Here is a 20,518-nt window from a genome sequence, read left to right as displayed (position 1 = left end):
GTTACTTGTAATAATTTGGAACTGCATCACAAGACTTACAACGAGCTTGGAGTCGAGCAGTGTTTTGCGTGTGTGTCATCAAGTTTAGAAGGACCATGGATACATACATCGCAAACCTTGTCATCGCTTTTCTCGGCAGTGCTTCTAATGTCTGAGGGTGACATAGTTCGGCAACAGGTTTCATCTGGAAATTAAAATCTCAGTCAATGATGACGACACCAAATAAGAATTTAGTAACGGGACAGGTATGCACTAGCATATTTCTCAAATAAAATTTATCCATCTCGAGTACCTTGAAAATTGAAGTGTGGTCTTGTAAGATGTATGACACTAAGCTGTTCCTTAAGGAATGACTTGCAAATTCTTTCAGCTTGTCTCAACTGTCCACGACCTCTAGATCGCATGGAACCCAAATATTGCCCGAGGTTGCTAACTCGACTGGATTGTTCACAGTTGTAATAATCTAGAGAAACTTCCCGTAGCTTTGAAAGAGTAACAAAGTAAAAAACATAGTATATTTTCAGTTTTCACTAATACAATGAAAATTATATACACCCAACTAATTATGCCCATAGTAAATACCAAAAATATACAGAAGATGCTTAATCGTTGAAAATAAAATCATGAAAAAAATTAACTAACATCTCTATTGGTAATACAAATAGCCCTGTATTGAAACAATTTTGCTGTAATAAATTACAAATGAACTCCAGTGAAAATTCCACCTAACCATTACAAGAAATAAAATACTGCACTTTATACTGTTTTTAACACATCACTTACCAGTGTAAAAGGATCATTAGCTGAGTAATAAGGGTTATCTGGAGTAAAAACAATTAGAGATGGGCCACTTTGCAAAACCTTATTCAACGCTAAACTTTTTGTGCCTGGGACCTCAATCCAAGTTGCAGTTTCATCCAATCGCTTAAATACCCAGTTAGTAATACCTTCACTGTCAGCTGTACTAGCTGCTGTGTATACCTGAAAGGAACAATGAAGGTACATTACAATATATGAAAAGATTTCAGAGCTAACAGCATATCAATAAGTTATATTCTTAAAAAATGTTATTTTCATTAGTAAAATAAATTTTTGAATATACTTACCCGATGATCATGTAGCTGTCAACTCTGTTGCCCGACAGAAATCTACGGTCGGGATACGCCAGCGATCGCTATACAGGTGGGGGTGTACACAACAGCGCCATCTGTGAGCAGGTACTCAAGTACTTCTTGTCAACAAGAACTCAATTTTCTCCTCGGTCCACTGGTTCTCTATGGGGAGGAAGGGTGGGTCCTTAAATTCATGATCATCGGGTAAGTATATTCAAAAATTTATTTTACTAATGAAAATAACATTTTTCAATATTAATCTTACCCGATGATCATGTAGCTGATTCACACCCAGGGTGGTGGGTGGAGACCAGCATACATGTTAACAAAGAAGCTAAGTATCCCGTATTTCATTTTATTAGTTATTCAAAAATAACATAAAATAAATAAGTACCTGGTAAGGAAGACGACTTGAACCATTACTCTGCCTTTATTAAGTACGTCTTCCTTACTGAGCGTAGCGGTCCTCTTAGGATGCTGAACGACTCTTAGGTGCTGAAGTATAAAGGGCTGCAACCCATACTAAAGGACCTCATCACAACCTTTAACCTCGGCGCTTCTCAAGAAAGAATTGACCACCCGCCAAATCAACAAGGATGTGGAAGGCTTCTTAGCCGACCGTACAACCCATAAAAAGTATTCAAGAGAAAGGTTAAAAAGGTTATGGGATTATGGGAATGTAGTGGCTGAGCCCCCGCCTACTACTGCATTCGTTGCTACGAATGGTCCCAGGGTGTAGCAGTTCTCGTAAAGAGACTGGACATCTTTGAGATAGAATGATGCGAACACTGACTTGCTTCTCCAATAGGTTGCATCCATAACACTCTGCAGAGAACGGTTCTGTTTGAAGGCCACTGAAGTAGCCACAGCTCTCACTTCATGTGCCCTTACCTTCAGCAAAGCAAGGTCTTCTTCCTTCAGATGAGAATGTGCTTCCCTAATCAGAAGCCTGATTTAGTAAGAAACTGAGTTCTTAGACATTGGAAGAGAAGGCTTCTTGATAGCACACCATAAGGCTTCTGATTGTCCTCGTAAAGGTTATGACCTTTTTAGATAGTACCTAAGAGCTCTAACTGGGCAAAGTACTCTCTCCAGTTCGTTCCCCACCAAGTTGGACAGGCTTGGGATCTCGAACGACTTAGGCCAAGGACGTGAAGGAAGCTCGTTTTAGCAAAAAAACCGAGCTGCAAGGAACATGTAGCCGTTTCAGATGTGAAAACTATGTTCCTGCTGAAGGCGTGGATCTCACTTACTCTTTTAGCTGTTGCCAAGCACACGAGGAAAAGAGTTTTTAATGTGAGGTCCTTAAAAGAGGCTGATTGGAGAGGTTGAAATCTTGATGACATAAGGAACCTTAGGACCACGTCTAGATTCCAGCCTGGAGTGGAGGTCTCAAAAGACCTAAGGAGGTCCTGTAGATCTTTGTTGGTGGAAAGATCCAAGCCTCTGTGGCGGAAAACCGCTGCCAACATACTTCTGTAACCCTTGATCGTAGGAGCTGAAAGGGATCTTACGTTCCTTAGATGTAACAGGAAGTCAGCAATCTGGGTTACAGTGGTACTGGTTGAGGAAACTGCATTGGCCTTGTACCAGCTTCGGAAGACTTCCCATTTAGACTGATAGACTCTGAGAGTGGATGTCCTCCTTGCTCTGGCAATCGCTCTGGCTGCCTCCTTCGAAAAGCCCCTAGCTCTTGAGAGTCTTTCGATAGTCTGAAGGCAGTCAGACGAAGAGCGTGGAGGTTTGGGTGTACCTTCTTTACGTGAGGTTGACGTAGAAGGTCCACTCCTAGAGGAAGAGTCCTGGGAATGTCGACCAGCCATTGCAGTACCTCTATGAACCATTCTCTCGCGGGCCAGAGGGGAGCAACCAACGTCAGCCGTTTCCCTTTGCGAGAGGCGAACTTCTGAAGTACCCTGTTGACAATCTTGAACGGCGGGAATGCATACAGGTCGAGATGGGACCAATCCAGCAGAAAAGCATCCACGTGAACTGCTGCTGGGTCTGGAATCGGAGAACAATACAACGGGAGCCTCTAGGTTATCGAGGTAGCGAACAGATCTATGGTTGGCTGACCCCACAGGGCCCAAAGTCTGCTGCAAACATTCTTGTGAAGGGTCCACTCTGTGGGGATGACCTGACCCTTCCGGCTGAGGCGATCTGCCATGACATTCATATCGCCCTGAATGAACCTCGTTACCAGCGTGAGCTTTCGATCTTTTGACCAGATGAGGAGGTCCCTTGCGATCTAGAACAACTTCCACGAATGAGTCCCTCCCTGCTTGGAGATGTAAGCCAAGGCTGTGGTGTTGTCAGAGTCCACCTCCACCACCTTGTTAAGCTGGAGGGACTTGAAGTTTATCAAGGCCAGATGAACCGCCAACAGCTCCTTGCAATTGATGTGAAGTGTCCTTTGCTCCTGATTCCATGTTCCCGAGCATTCCTGTCCGTCCAAAGGCGCACTCCAGCCCGTGTCTGATGCGTCCGAGAAGAGACGGCGGTCGGGTTTCTGAACAGCCAAAGGTAGACCTTCCTTGAGAAGAAAGCTGTTCTTTCACCACGTTAGAGTAGACCTCCTCTCTTCGGAAACAGGAACTGAGACCGTCTCTAGCGTCATGTCCTTTATCCAGTGAGCAGCTAGATGATACTGAAGGGGGCGGAGGTGGAGTCTCCCTAACTCGATGAACAGGGCCAGCGATGAAAGTGTCCCTGTTAGACTCATCCACTACCTGACTGAGCATCGGTTCCTTCTCAGCATGCTCTGGATGCATTCTAGGGCTTGGTAGATCCTTGGGGCCGATGGAAATGCCCGAAAAGCTCGACTCTGAAGCTCCATACCCAGGTAGACAATGGTCTGGGATGGGACGAGCTGGGACTCCTCTAAATTGACCAGGAGGCCCAGTTCCTTGGTCAGATCCATAGTCCATCTGAGATTCTCCAGACAGCGATGACTTGTGGGAGCTCTTAAAAGCCAGTCGTCTGACGGAGCCGGACACAAGATCATGGTACTGCTGCATAGTCTGTGAACTGTCAATCATGGGCAAGCGAGGAAGTACAGCGACAACCCGAAACTGTCTAGACTGTCTGGGTAGTACAGACAACTCCTTATCGGGTTGCTGAGGTTGCCGCACTGCGTCACAACAAGTCACCTCTGATGGTTGTTGAACGTCTTCCCAGTGACACACTGACTCCGTAAACAAAAATCCTCTAACAAGGACTAAGCTTGGACTGCATGTCTTGCAACAAAGCTCAAGGTCTATGGGAGCAGGTGTGGCAACAGACGGGGTTAGCGACTGAAGCGGAACCATTACCCTCCCTGGAAGCATGTTATGCTTAAATAAAAGTCCATAGGAGGCTAAGCAGCTTAAGGCTCCTCTCCAAATGACAGAGTCCTCAAGGGAATATCAGAAGGAGGGAGAATAGCACTTTCTCATCTACAGGAACCATATCCGAGAAAAGCTAAGTTCTTTCAGTGAGGGTTTCACTGGTGCAAAAGCAGCAGACCAGAAGGCAACGTTATGAAACTGCTTGACAGTCTTGTGAGTTGGCAACAACCAAAGATGTGTGACTGAGGAGCATGCGGTAAGGTATGCAGAGCATGCTGTATGCAGAGCATGCTGTAAGGAATGCAGAGCATGTTGTAAGGAATGCAGAGCATGCTGTATGCAGAGCATAGTATGCAGAGCATGCTGTAAGGTATGCAGAGCATGCTGTATGCAGAGCATGCTGTAAGGTATGCAGAGCATGCTGTAAGGTATGCAGAGCATGTGTAAGGTATGCAGAGCATGCTGTAAGGTATGCAGAGCATGCTGTAAGGTATGCAGAGCATGCTGTATGTAGAGCATGCTGTAAGGTATGCAGAGCATGTTGCATGGCATGCGGCTTATGCTGCATGGGATGAGGCTCATGCTGCATGGGATGAGGCTCATGCTGCATGGTATGAGGCTCATGCTGCATGGGATGAGGCTCATGCTGCAAGGGATGAGGCTCATGCCGCATGGGTTGAGGAGGATGCCGCATAGTATGAGGCTCCTGCCTCATGGGTTGAGGAGGTTGCCGCATAGCATGAGGCTCCTGCCTCATGGGTTGAGGAGGATGCCGCATAGCATGAGGCTCCTCATAGCATGAGGCTCCTGCCTCATGGGTTGAGGAGGATGCCGCATAGCATGAGGCTCCTGCCTCATGGATTGAGGAGGATGCCGCATAGCATGAGGCTCCTGCCTCATGGGTTGAGGAGGTTGCCGCATAGCATGAGGCTCCTGCCTCCTGGGTTGAGGAGGATGCCGCATAGAATGAGGCTCCTGCCTCATGGGTTGAGGAGGTTGCCGCATAGTGCTGGAACCCGGCAACTCCCGATGCGGCAACTCACGCATGAAAGCAGGAGGCGCAGCAAGAACATGCGTCTGGCAGGGTGGACTGCGCATCGGAGGTGGAGCTCTCACAGGTGGAGGGTGGGAGCAGGCAGCCGCAGTATCTGCTGAGCGCACAACCTCGGCGGGTTGTAGGTTAACAGGCTGCATTGTCAACCTTCCAGCATGATACTCCTGTATGAAGGAGCAAGCTGAGACTGTATAGTCTGCAGCATGGACCACTAGGGTCTATGAAAGACAACAACAAACGGAGCTACTGTCCGTTGAGACTGAGGGTCTAAAACAGCTGGTGCGGCAACAGACGGAGTTACTGCCTGTTGCGGTACCACCTTGCCTCTCTGGGAGGTGTGCAGTTGTTGTACTGCAGCAAGTCCGAACTGACCCAGTGGCTACACCTAGGCCGTTGGACTTGCGCGGAAGGGACCGACTTGCACTTAAAAGCTGCAAGATTTGGTCCATGGTTTCTGCGAGAAACCTCTTCCGCAGACGAGGAATAAATGGGCTCTCTCGTCTTTGTGTGGGTGGGGTGATCACGTCGGCTACGTGAGTGGATACACCCGAAACCACGGAGGGAAACGTCTGTTCGTCGATCAAGGCCTGATGAACCCATAAGTCCTTCGACATTACTTCTCCCCTGGGCTTGGGAGCTTGTAAGAGGTCCCAGACTAGGCGAACAACTGGCACGAACAGACGAACCCTCGAACGCAACACTGTAACACTTTGCGCTTATCACTTTATCACTTTTGATTTTCTGTTTGCACTTATTTCACTGAACTCGAAACTTTAAGTGGTTTGTACCTGAAACACGCAATCCTATCCTTCATTAAAAGTTAGTAATTGCGAAAACAGTATTACAATGTAACAGAAAAACATAATGAAAGATAAAGAATTCAGTGGCTGGAAAAGAGACTAAACACTAGATCAAATAAACTACGTTTAAAATCTCTCACCGCATAAAGCCTGGGAACAAGAATAAAACTCTAGAAACGTTTTACCTTCTTCCCTTAAAGAGACTAGGGAGAAGAGCAAAAACGATAACAACGTTACCCGCTTGAACGAAACGTTTATCCTCCTCTCTCTCCCTCCGTCTCTATCTCTCTCTCTCTCTCTCTCTCTTGACTTAGAACCTGAGAGATGAGCCCAATTATATATATCGTTAAAACATATTATTGTTAAAGGAAAAAAAAAAAAAAAAAACTGAAAGATTTCCCAAATAAAAAGTTCCTTTATTAGAATTAAAACCATTTAAGCTAAGAAAGAATGAACAAAACGCTAGAATCGGTTTACTCTTACTGCAACGTGAAACCGTGAATACTCTCTCTCTATCGTAACGATAGAGCGCAAGTTGAACGTTCTGAACGTCAACAACTGCGGAGACAAAACAAAACGTTAGTTCAACTTTGAAAACAGTACGAGACTATCAAAGAAATTCTTTCAAAAACATTAAAATTAAAATAGCATAAAATCTTAACAGGCAAAAACGATATGACGGGCTCAATGTTAATTAACTTCGGTTCCAAGAAAAGACCGCCTACTATTAGGAAAGGTCGCATATAAACAAACATAAAAATTAATTTTTATAAGTTTATAATAAAAGGAAGTTAATCGAAGAGGCCTATAAAAGGCGGAGAGATATAAAATAAATCTATAACTTTATTAAGCAAAATTAAGAAAGAGAGTCTATACTCTCTTCGACACCAACACTTCCGTCTAAGGGAAGGGTCGGCCATTAAAAGTGAAAGAGAGTTCATACTCTCTTCGTCACCAAAATTAAATCAAATTAATTCCAAAAACTTGCTAAGCTAATGATAAAGCTTCCTGAATAGCGAAGGCTAAACTCTAGAGCAAATACATCACCAAATCGTGAACAATAACTCCAGAATCAACAGCGTATCCAAGTAGGTCTAGCCGGTGGCACGACAGAGGAAAAATTGAGTTCTTGTTGACAAGAAGTACTTGAGTACCTGCTCACAGATGGCGCTGTTGTGTACACCCCCACCTGTATAGCGATCGCTGGCGTATCCCGACCGTATCTGTCGGGCAACAGAGTTGACAGCTACATGATCATCGGGTAAGATTAATATTGAAAAATCTAAAATTTTTGGAGCTTATATAAAATATCAGTGTGCTTATCATTCCACCGTCAGGAACTGCTGACAAACTATACTTAATTTTCTTTTAAATGGGGCGCATTTGCACCAACTCGCAGGAGTGCCCTTTTAGCTTCGAAAAGTTTCCTACTATCTGATTGGTTAGAATTATCTCGTCCAACCAATCAGCGATCAGGACACTTTTCCGAGCTAAAAGGGCAACCCTGCGAGTCGGTGCAAATCTACCTCACTAAAAAAAAAATGGCTATAGTAACAAATAATCATACAAAGTTCAATAGGAAAGCTGGTTAGTAACTACATCTCCTATCTGAACTAATGATTCCCAATTTTCACAGTTGAGATTTTATAACACTGCTTCTCTACATAAGGAATTGCAAATGTAAATGACTTGTCAAAGAGGCATGCGATTAATTTTCTAAATGTATAAAAAAAAAATTGAAGAGATATTCAAAATGCAAGAATTGTCAGTAAATGAAACTATATAATGTAATTTTCCCTATAAAGTACAGTAATCCCAAAGCAACACAGAGATGCTAATTAAAATTCATCAAAGTATGTACTTTTTCTTTAGTGCATGCTTTGTTTTAGCTCAATAATTTAAATATAGGCATAACTAATTTTAGACAATGAAATGACAATTTTTGTAGAAACATATGGAAACCTTGATTGGATGTTTAAGCAAAGTGTCACCAGATCCACCATGAAAATATTTTTTCCCATCTAGGATACTTCCTCTTCCTATTTCTTTTACATCCAACTGTTAAATATAAAATCTGTAACATAATTAAAACTCCAAATTACTACCAATAACTCGTAAATTGTTTCCTTCACTCTCCAGTATTATCAAAAGTCTAGCCTCCCTCTTTTGCACCCTTAGAACTTGCATATTGAACTCACATTTTAAACCTTTCAATATCATTTTCTGTTAGTTCAAAGTTAATCATCTAGATGGTTATATCATCTTTTATGAACTGCATATTTCTAACATAATATGCTTTGCCTTTTGAAGAGTTGGGTAGGTATCTCTCAATTTTGTTTTAAGATGCTCTATAAAAAATCCTCCCGGGTATGTTAAAATATCAAACGACAAACAGGATTTCTACCAAACGGTCTGAACACATGTCAACTTATAATGTATCTTTTCTAGATCCTTAATATATAAAATCAATGTGGTACATAGTAAGAGCTCTAATAGGCATGTACTTTCTTAAGTTATTTAATTCCAAAGTTAATATTCTAAATCCTAATATATGGTGTTCATATGTAATGTAAACATATGAAAAAACTTTACAACATAACTTGGGTATATGTCCACTAGACACCATAATAATAAAATAGTCTATGCATTGTGATACTGATTAATTGCAATGTCTTTCCAATATGACTTAACATTTACACAGATTTATAATCATTCCAAACTATAATATCTAATTAAGAAAAAACACTTGAAACTTTAACGGACTATAATGCGTAATGCGATAGTATTACATACAACATACTGTATATATTTCAAGTGCAAAATTTTATAATAATTCAAAACAATTAGAAGGTGATTAGGGATACAGTTTCAAACTTCTGTAAAACCATTTCAGTTACTGCATGCTATATATAAGACTTACCAATGTTGTATTCCACAGGACAATATGCACTGATTGGGAAACATTAAATGACAGCGCTCTGGCAGTGCGGGGATTTGTGACTACACCCCAGGCAACAGAATATGTATTGTCAAATTGTAAGGCACGGAGAGACGCTAGATAGAAAGAACTGAAGCCTCTAGGCGGTTGTCTTGAAGTTTTAAACTCGTAATAACCCAACACAACAGCCTGGAAGAGAGAATCATTTGAAGAAACATTTCCATGAGTAAATCTAAATCTAAATAACTCATAAAGCATTTCCTTTGAATACATTGAGTATTACAAATGGTGAAACATTTTTTTAGATCTAAAATTACACTAATGGTCAAAAGCATAAATGATAAAATACAAAATTATATGAATAAAATAACAAATAGCTGTTTATAGATACTGTATTAACACTGCAAAGAAAAATCAATCTAATAAAATTGTTCAATACAAAATCAATTTATGAAAAAAAAAATCTATTTCCATTTTCCATCCATTAACTTCACAAAAATTTTAATTTGACTGCTACACCATAATGTAAAAATTCTAAACAATTTTGCTTAAATCCAATCAGCTAAATATCAAAGTACTGCAATTGCTGAAATCTCAATAAAATCTAAAATACCCTTTATATTTTTAGCTTACACTGTGCTCCATCTGTAGTCGGGCAAGGTCAGCATTACTGTTGACGTGGGAAAGCGGGTGAAGAGTGCGAGAAAGGAACCGTATGATGTGCCCAGCATCCTTGGGTCCTCCATACGCTATAGCCTTTGTCTCCAAGCCAGAAAGGGATCGAACGTGTAAGATCAACGCAGGGAAGATTCGAATTTTGTACTTTGTTTTACATTCTGATCTTGGATGCCAGCAATTAATGGCTGCAAAATAAATCTGAAAGGAAATGAGAATGGCTCCAGCGTACAAGATTAAGGTATCATACAATAATAAAACAACAAATGCAGCCATTTATAGTCCACTGCAGGACACGAGCCTCAGACATTTCCATAGTCATGTCTGGGGTTTGGCCATTTTCATCACCACACTGGTCACTGCGGATTGGTGATGGTGGGAGACTATAATCTGATCTCTCACAGCAAACCTGACTAGAACAGCTTTGCTGGTCATAGTGATACACAAACCCCTTCACCACATTATGGTATCCCTACTAAGAAAAGGATCATACAATAATATTTAAAAAAAAAAAAAAAAAACCCTGATAAGATTGTGTTGAAATAACTGAAGGTCCATGATTAGTGACTTGAGCTTTGTACTTTATATTCCTGACAGAAGAATAAAATTTATAATCACTGAAATTTCTTCTTTACACAAAGTATATTCTTTAGATTCTGAAAAACTCCTTGTTACAATAAATCTGACTAATTCTAACCTGCATACAGTATATGAATCTTTTAATCAATGTGCAGTTTGGAACAGAAACCGTATGACAATGGTTCAACTAAAATACTGTGTCCAAAAGAAAATGTAATCACTCTTGCTAAAGCAATTTCCCTACTGACCTGTTCATGGTAATAACGAGCAACTTTTTCTATTTCCCAACGAAGAATTTGCGATTCTCTATCCCACGGTGCGTAATAGACAACGAAAGACAGGTCGGCCGTTAGGAGACGTTCAGTGAGAGTCCCAACATCACCCGAGTAAAAATCAGATATGAGGGAATGTCGTGGAAAGAAAGGTGTGGATGACTTTACAAGTGGACTTCTGCAAAAGATATAGGAAAGAGTGAATTTACTGCAAATTAAATTTATATTTCTGATAAAGAAATAATATTAAAGGAATCAAAAACTTACTGTTCATATAGTATATGATAGGAGGAATTTGTTCTTAAAAAGTTTATTAAAATAATTTCTAACTTACATGTACCACTCTTATTGATAACCATCAACAAACAAAAACAGCTTAATATGACAAATGAAAACACTGTAAAGTAAAAAGTAATTTTAGGATATAGATAGATTTTTACAATAACAAGAGTAAGATTTCTTTTACTAATCATCACAGTACTTGATAGTAATGTACTGTAATGTGGACTAGTATAATTGTATAGCAGTTGTATAGTTTAACCAAACCAATGAGTTGGGATTCCAAACTACTCCAATGCTGTGGTTATTTTTAGCATAAACTCCTGGACTAGAAAATCAGTGAAAAATAACTTGCATGGAAACATTATAAAGCACAAATTTCATTTAATTTGTGATTTTCCTTCCTATATAAACCTGAGTCCTTTAAATACAAACAACAGCATTACTGACTCAGCGGGGTAAACGAAAAACATCTATTGTGAGAGACTAGCGAGTGTAACAGAGATGGGGGTTACTTGGTTCTCCAACATGGGCCAATTCCCCATTGTGATCCCAGAGTAGAGATGTGCCAATAGCAACAGTATCGATAGTGTCGGCCTTTTTTGTGAGTATTGATATCAACCACTGTCATGACACCGGTATCGGCATTGACCTCCACTATGAGAATCTGGTATCGTTATCAGCCGATAAAAAATGAGCTTAAATTGCCGATACTTCGATACTGGTGCTTTGGGTTATTCGAACATCAAAGATTTCCTTGTGTTCAAATTACAATCATTTCCAAAATCATGATATTGTACGGCAAAACAATGGGGTTGAAGTAGACGGCCCATAGTAATGTAAAGTCTTGCAATGGGTTTTTTTTTTTTAATTATTATAACTTAGAATAATTCTGTATAATGTAATTCTTCTAATGTATAAACATTTCAATAATTGAAAAATGGACTTTGCTCAATAATAAAGTTTAGTATTACTAGTGATTCTTTGTACAATAAGTATATAAATTTCGGTACTGTATTTAGAAGACATTGAAGCAATGAATAAAAAATTGGAAGTAATTTGTATTTTTCCTAATAATACAAACCTTGAGCTCTTTAAAGAGAATATGTTTCGGCGAAGCTGGTAACAAGCCATAAGACTTTTAAGTGAGGTATAACCACCCACAGCTAGTTAGCAGGGAAGTAGCTGGTGTAGACTGGCCACCACGATCACACACTCCCCTGTGATGCGTCACTTTTGATTACAGGCAGGACTTGCAAGGGGATAGGTGATGGTGGGACAAATCTGTATAGAGCTCAAGGTTTGTATTGTTAGGAATATTACAAATTACTTCCAAATATGACAAATTCGTACATAATTTGTATTTTTCCTAACTATACAAATCTTAGCTATTTAATAGGGGTATCACTTTTGGCGTAGCTGAAATGACGAGCCATTAATTTTTAACGAGAGTTTACTACCCACACCACTAGTTAGCGGGGGTAGGGGAGGGTAGCTTGCTAACCCCCCTTCTCACACACCTGTGCTTAAGCTCACTTTGCTTGCAGGTAGGACTTCAAGGGGGATAGGGCTGGCAGCCAAGTTTGGTTAAATAGCTAAGGTTTGTATAGTTAGGAAAAATACAAATTATCTACAAATTTTTCATTTGTTCCGTAACTGGAATACAAACCACGCTATTTAATAGGGGTGACTCAACCATTTGGAAGGGTGGATATCCCAGCCAGTCTGGCTTCTGGCTTTGCCCGGGGACTCCTTATTTGAGTGTGTAAGCACCTAAGAAATAAGGAGTCCTTGCACCTCGCTAGAACCTTGCTACGCTAGGTCTGCGGCCTATGCAAGCTGTGTGTGAAGGTATGAAGAAGTGTGACTCATCCTAGAAAGTTGTTCCGAAGTTCTTTAGATGGAAACTTGTAGACTAGGACTTTCCCAATACCACCTCATCAGGGTATGGGGACCTAACAGTATTAATCTTAATACTAGGAACACAAGGGAGCATGGTTTACCTGCAGTGGTTTGAGGTCAGCTATGCAGAGAACCCAGGATGTTGCTTTCTCCAAGAGAGGGGATGATGAAGAAAAGAATAAGGGCCAGTCAAACCTTTTCATTCATGCAGACTAAAACCAAGTAACAATGCCCTCAACCTTCTGCTACTTGTCCAATAAGGAGCTTGAGGTTTTATACCAGCTGTTGTGCAGCCACCACAGGATCGATAGAGAACGTATCGAGTCTCCTGTGTCACGTCTTGCAGGTAGTGGGATGTGAACATTGTTTGACGTTTCCACACCCCAACTTGAAGAACCTGCGTCACTGAAAAATTTCTTTTGAAAGCCAGGGACATAGCTATGCCCCTGACATCATGTGCTCTGGGGCGACGTGACGGAGGTGGGTCCGGATTCAGTGCCAGGTCAATGACCCTGCGAATCCATGCAGAGATGGTGTTCTTGGTGACCCTCCTCTTTGTCCTTCCTGCGCTGACGAATGGTGCTGGCACACGAGAATGGGCTGCGGCTGTTCTTTTAAGGTACAGCCTCAAGCTCCTTCCTGGGCATACTAAGAGATGGTAATGGGCAATGTCATACGAGAGACCATGAAGTTCGCTGACTCGCTTGGCCGAGGCCAAAGCTCACAGGAATACCGTCTTCCAGGTTAGGTGGCGATCTGATGCCTGGCGTAATGGTTCATAGAAAGGTCTCTTAAGAGACCTGAGAACTCGAACCACGTTCCATGGGGGAGGTCTCACTTCCGACTGAAGGCAGGTAAGTTCATAACTATGTATGAGTGGAGAAAGTTCTAGCGATGAGGAAATGTCCATTCTTTTCAGCATGAAGGCGAGACTTAAGGCTGAGCGATAGTCTTTCACTGCCGAAACTGAAAGGCACATTTATTCACACAAATACACAAGGAACTCCGCTATTGTTGGAATAGTGGCATCGAGTGGAGAGATGCCCCTTCCATGACACCAACCACAGAAGACTTTCCACTTTGCCTGGTAGACTGCTGCTGAAGACTTTCGCAAGTGTCCAGATATCCTGAACGCAATTTGTTGCGAAAATCCTCTCTCAGAGAGGAGATGCTGGATAGTCTCCAGGCGTGAAGCCGTAGTGAGATGTTGGTACAGTATGTGGTTGTTTGAGTAGATTGTGTCATGGAGGGAGTTCTCTTGGTGGCTACGTTAGGAGTTGCAGAAGGTCCGGGAACCATTCTGCGTGATGCCATAGCGGAGCTATGAGGGTCATTGAAAGATTGCCCAATGTTCTGGTCTCGTTGAGTACCCTCCTCATCAGACAGAACGGGGGAAAGGCGTAAACGTCGATGTTGTCTCACCGTTGTTGGAAAGCATTTTGCCAGAGAGCCTTGGGGTCTGGGACTGGGGAACAGTAACTAGATGATCCAAAGACCACTAGGTACTCACTATCTGAGATGCTCTGCTCAGGTTGTCGGCGAGCACATTCCTTTTGCCCGGAATGAAGCGTGCCGATAGTGGTATCGAGTGGATTTCGACCCACCTCAGTATCTTTACTGCTAGATGGGATAGTTGTTGCGAAAAAGTACCTCTTTGTTTGTTGATGTAGGCCACTACTGTGGTGTTGTCGCTCATCACCACCTCAGAGTGACTTGCCAGGTACTGTTGGAACTGATGAAGGGCCAGAAAGACAGCCTTCATCTCTAGGAGATTTATGTGGAGGTACTTCTCTGACTCTGACCACAGGCCTGAGGTCGTGTGGTGCAGCATGTGGGACCCCTACCCTTTTTTTGAAGCGTCCGAAAACAGCATCAAATCCGGGGGTAGGACGAGAAGATCCACTCCTTTTTGTAGGTTCTTGTCTGCCACCCACCACTGGAGATCCGTCAGTTCCACAGGTCCCATGGGGATCTGGATGTCTGGGGAGTCGTACTCTTGATTCCACCGGGACTTGAGTCGCCACTGGAGGGATCTCATCCTGAGGCGACCATTGGGAACTAGACGGGCTAGCAATCAAAGGTGACCGAGGAGACGTAACCACAATTGGGCTGGAAGTTCTTCTCGTCTGAGAAAGGTCTTGCGACCTTCCTCAGCCTTGCTATCCTGTCGTCTCATGGGAAGGCTTTGGGAAGAGTGGTGTCTATAATCATGCCTAGGTATACCAGTCTTTGAGTGGGAAGCAATGAAGACTTCTCAAAATTTACCATGATCCCCATATCTTGGCAAAGTCTCAGAAGTTTGTTTCAGTGTTGAAGAAGGGTTGACACCAAGTCTGCTAGGATTAACCAGTCGTCCAGATAACAGAGGAGACGGATGCCAATCCTGTGTGCCCAAGATGATACTAGGGTGAACACTCTGGTGAAGACTTGTGGTGCTGTAGAGAGACTGAAGCACAGCACCTTGAACTGGTACTTTCTGTTGTCTAGACTGAATCTTAAGTACTTCCTTGAAGACAGATGGACTGGGATCTGGAAGTGCGCGTCCTTTAGGTCCAGTGTGCACATAAAGTCTTGCGGTCTTACTGCTAGTCTGACTGTTTGTTTGACAAACTTGTTCAGAGCTGAGAGATCGATGACTGGTCTCCAGCCTCCAGACGCCTTCTTTACAAGAGAGAGTCGATTGAAGAAGTCTGGAGATCCGTTGAGGACCCCTTGGAGAGCGCCCTTCTTTAACAGGGTCTGGACTTCTGCCCGAAGGGCTTGCCCCCTTACCGATCCCATGGCAAGGGAGTTCAATGACACTGGATTCGTTGTCAGGGGAGGTAGAGATGTTATGAACGGGACGCGATATCTTAGACTGATCACGGAGATTGTCCAGGAATCGGCCCCGAGTTGCTTCCACCTGTTTAAGCAACTTTGTAGGCATCCCCCCACTGGTGTACAAGCAGGGTGAATGCCTATCCTAGCATTTGTGGCCTCTGCTGCTCCCTCTAGGATTCTTGCCTCCCCTGGAGGACTTTTTGCCTTTCCTTTCTTTGACAGGGAAGGGCTTAGACACCAAGGTCTTCACTGCTGTTGTCGTCTTAGTGGTCTTGACTGGATGGGACTGCTGTGGTACTGGAGGTTTATAGGACAAGGATGTTAAAGCCCTATAAAGGAGGGAGTCTTGATGAGACTTCCTCCACCTCTTAGCGGCATGTTACAACATCCTTAGGCTCGAACAAGACGGATCCCTCTAGGGAGGAATGTCTGAACCTATTGATCTCGGTGCTAGGGACCTTCTGATGGAATCTCTCAGCTACTGCATCCCGACATTTCAGGATGGTATTTGTCCACACGTTCGAGACTCAGAGGGCATGAGTCACGACAAAGGAGGTCCCGCCCCTTTTCTTTTGATGCTTCCCCCCAAGAGCATGAAATGTGGGAGAAAGAAGGTCTACTTCCTTGAGAAGGATGGTGAAAACTACCTTCCAACTCGGGTCTCTTTTTCACTCTGATCCTATCGGACTCGTAAGTCCGTCAAACCTCTGCTAACACCAAAAGGACCAGTTACCACTAGAGGGGACTTTAGCTTTCTGCCAGAGCCAAAGAACTCTTAGGTTCAGGTACCTTAGAAGACAGCAATCAGTGCGCCTGAAAGAAGTGTTGCGGAAGGGATATTCTGCTTCCAGGAGTCCTCCCTGATCGGACCGAGCAACTTTGCCTCTTGGATGTTATTTGCTTTTCTAAATATGTTAGTTCTCATGGAAGTTACCAGGATGAATTCTATCAGTTTTATCTTGAGATGAGGTAAAAAAAAAACCCAAAAGGTTGACTTACTGATGAAGAAACAGCTTCACTGAGTCTGCTAGAATTTAACCAGTCGTCTAAGGGATGAGGAAGGTGGCCTGCATTGGAATTGACCCTGGTTGCAAGCAGAGTGAACATTCTTGTGAACACTCGAGGGGTTGACCACAGGCGGTGCCTCACGCCCTCTATGGCAAATTAAAAATTTGAAAGGATGACTCTAGGTATATCCTTGGGGGGATAACCTTCAGTAATAATCAGTGGTCAAAATCACTGATGTAGAGTCAATGAAAGGGGAAAAGCTATGTCTAACCTTCTGTTTCCATCAGAAACTGGGACAGACTCTGAAATTACCTGGTCAGCTAACTACCCAGTAGGGCAGCCAGCACCGCTTGGGGAATGTGTCTACAACATTGACAAACACTGAAGGTTTGGATGGTTCAATTAGGAGAAATCAGGACAATTTGACTCTTAAACGAAAGATCAATTCTTATCCAAGTGCCTAGGATGCTTAACAAGTAAACATTTCATGTTGATCGCTGTCGTGTAGTAGCCCAGTTATCTCTAGTGGATAATGGCATTACAGTGAACCTCCCTAGGTGATTGCTGTCAAGCAACCGCTCAGTTGCAAGCAACTACTTCCGAAAGACAAGACTGAGATGTATCTTCAGTCACATCTATCAGCCAGGTAGTTTTATACATGTCTGGTTATGGACCAGTCACACACACAAAAATTTTCATACATACACCGTAAGTTTCCTCCAATCTTACTGCAGGAATACCTTATGACGGGTATCCCAGGGCAGAACAAAGATCCAGGTGCAGCCAATTTGTTTGTTGTGCCTAATACTCGATTGGAAAACATTGATAAATGTTTGCAAATGTGACCTCCTTCTCCCTACTGACAGGTATCTTTTCTGACATGGATGAGGATGAGCCTACTTGAGGGCAGACTGCCTATGTCAAGGTAGGAGCCCTTGCTACTCCCAAAAGGATCTATTAGCTTGCGAAGGAAGTGCAAGCAACTGGCAAAGCGAACAGCCATATTTAGAGGTAGTAGGTTGGCCAGGGCACCAGCCACCTGTTGAGATACTACCACTAGAGAGTTATCGGGCCCTTTGATTGGCCAAACAATACTACATTGGATCCTTCTTTCTGGTTACAGTTAATTTTCCCTTTGCCTACACATACACTGAATAGTCTGGCCTATTTTTTACAGATTCTCCTGTTCTCATACACCTGACAACACTGTGATTATCAAGCATTTCTTCTTCATCCAAGGGTTAACTACTGCACTGCAATTGTTTAGTGGCCACTTTCCTCTTGGTAAGGGTAAAAGAGACTCTTTAGCTATGGTAGGTAGCTGTTCTAGGAGGACAAAAAGCCATTATTTTCTAGTCTGGGGTAGTGCCATACCCTCTGTACCATGGTCTTCCACTGTCCTAGGTTAGAGTTCTCTTGCTTGAGGGTACACTCGAGCCCACTATTCTATCTTATCTCTCTTCCTCTTGTTTTGTTAAAGTTTTTATAGTTTGATTAGGAAATACCTATCTTAATGTTGTTACTGTAATTAAGGAATTTTATTTTGTTTCCTTTCCTCACTGAGCTAATTTCCCTCATGGAGCTCCTGGGCTAATAGCATCCCGCTTTTCCAACTAGTTTTATAGCTTAGCAGGTAGTAGTAGTAGTAGTAATAATAATACAATATTAGCTTGCTTGAAGCATGTGGGTGTGCCAAATCCCAACTTCCCTGATCAGGGTAAGTATTTGTGCACAAACTTGAGCATCATGAACATGTTTTCTCGTTGTGATCTCCCCTGAGGTAGCTAATGGAGTCACTTGTGGGAACAATGTATGCAGACATCATTAGTCAAAATAAAATGATTGTTGACTAGTCTAAGCATTGTGAACAAGTTTGTGGTTGTGGATGCACCTACGAGGAGCACATGAAGCTAGCGAAGCAATCAAAATTCAGATCTTTGTCGGTAGTAGGCACTTGTCCGTCCGCCTCATAAGCATAAACTAATTTTATCCCATCAGGAATAGAGGCAAGGGAATAACCTTGAAGGGTTATGTCTCAAGACCGTTGTATCCTGAGGGCAAGACCGTTGTATCCTGAGGGCAAGACGGGGTGAGGCGGAGATCGCAAGAGATTGGAGGCTGGCATTATGTGATAATTCTAGAGTTCTCTATCCCATAAAGAAAGAGAAGTCAGAGATAATAACCCCAATGGATTATGTCTCACAAGATTGTTTTCTGAAAACAATGAGATGTGGTGGCCACAAGCAGTCAGAAAGCATGCATATTAACAACAATAGCTGCAAGATTATGTCTAACGAGACTCATTGTGCCCTGGGGCATAATGATGAGATGCGGCGGCCACAAGTGGTTGCAAGCATTCCTACCTGTGGCAAAAAAATGGGATTTTACACCTTCCTGGTGATCGTAAAGGTGTGAGCGAATGCACAAACGAAGTAGCTTGTGCCAGAACCTCACTATGGGAGTGTTGGGAAGCAACTGTAGTTATGCAGTCCTCGTCATTGAGAGGAGCTTGCCTGCACACCTCGCTAATGTTTAGTGTTTGGGTGGGCTCTCTCTCATGGAAAGTTGAGAAGGACACGAGCCAAAGAATGGGAGTTGGTATCTGTCCCAAAGGACCTTTAAAATCCCCTCTTTGGCCAGGTAAAACTGTTACCTTGCCCAATGGTTTGAAACACACCACCCATTTGTGGTAGGCACCAGAGGAGACTGCCTTCTTTACCAGTGTCTGGTTTCTCTTCTACCGTGTCCTCTTCTGGAATAACTAGGCCGCGGTCGAAAGGAATAACTGGGATCAGTCATCCTGTGTGAAGAACCAGGAGGAGAGGCCGACTTGGTTCTAGAACTCAACGACTGATTCTTCAAAGACTACTTTATTGCAATCATTGAATTTGTTGTCAGTCTCGAGTCTTTAAGCTCATGAAAAAGCTTTGAGGAAAAGAGTTTGGGATGACTTTCTCCACTTCTCCCCTGCCTTTTCAACTTGCCTTGGAGGAAAGAGCACAGGGCTTCGCTTAATGGAGGCCTTTCTCAAGGTTGGCCAGGGCACCAGCCACCCATTGAGATACTACCGCTAGAGTTATGGGGTCCTTTGACTGGCCAGACAGTATTATATTGGGTCTTTCTCTCTGATTATGGTTCACTTTCCCTTTGCTTACACATACACCGAATAGTATGGCCTATTCTTTACAGATTCTTCTCTGTCCTCATACACCTGACAATACTGAAATTACCAAACAATTCTTCTTAAGCCAAAGGGGTACTGTACTGTAATTGCTTACTGGCCACTTTCCTCTTCTTAAGGGTAGAAGAGACTCTTTAGCTATGGTAAGCAGCTCTTCTAGGAGAAGGATACTCCAAAATCAAACCATTGTTCCCTAGTCTAGGGTAGTGCCATAGCCTCTGTACCATGGTTTTCCACTTTCTTGGGTTAGAGTTCTCTTGCTTGAGGGTACACTCGGGCACGCTGTTCTGTCTTGTTTCTCTTCCTCTTGTTTTGTTCACGTTTTCATAGTTTGTATAGGAGATATTAATTTTAATGTTACTCTTCTTAAAAATTTTATTTTTCCTTGTTTCCTTTCCTCACTGTGCTATTTTCCCTGTTGGAGCCCCTGGGCTTACAGTATACTGCTTTTCCAACTAGGGTTGTAGCTTAGCAAGTAATAATAATAATAATAATAATAATAATAATAAAGAGCTTCTTGCTGTCCAATGTGTCTTCCAAACTTTGCTGCAACCACGTCCCTCAGTTTAAGG

At 42.7% G+C, this 20,518-nt stretch overlaps 1 protein-coding gene across 2 annotated transcripts in view; it reads right to left on the bottom strand.

The window, feature by feature from the left end:
• Positions 1-20,518, bottom strand: part of LOC137630568 (thioredoxin domain-containing protein 11) — an 80,490-nt gene that overhangs the window by 32,852 nt on the left and 27,120 nt on the right. For both annotated transcript variants that reach the window (XM_068362100.1, XM_068362101.1), the window contains 6 exons: positions 10,733-10,934; positions 9,864-10,106; positions 9,213-9,419; positions 784-981; positions 293-482; positions 40-184 (listed from right to left, as the gene is read on the bottom strand). In XM_068362100.1, coding sequence (XP_068218201.1) covers positions 40-184; positions 293-482; positions 784-981; positions 9,213-9,419; positions 9,864-10,106; positions 10,733-10,934 — 1,185 coding nt within the window. The remainder of the gene's footprint in view (positions 1-39; positions 185-292; positions 483-783; positions 982-9,212; positions 9,420-9,863; positions 10,107-10,732; positions 10,935-20,518) is intronic.

The sequence above is a fragment of the Palaemon carinicauda genome, chromosome 38 (assembly GCF_036898095.1).
Source record: "Palaemon carinicauda isolate YSFRI2023 chromosome 38, ASM3689809v2, whole genome shotgun sequence".
Taxonomy (NCBI): domain Eukaryota; kingdom Metazoa; phylum Arthropoda; class Malacostraca; order Decapoda; family Palaemonidae; genus Palaemon; species Palaemon carinicauda.
Note: the sequence above shows the minus strand (reverse complement) of the source record. Positions and strands in the feature narration are given on the sequence as shown.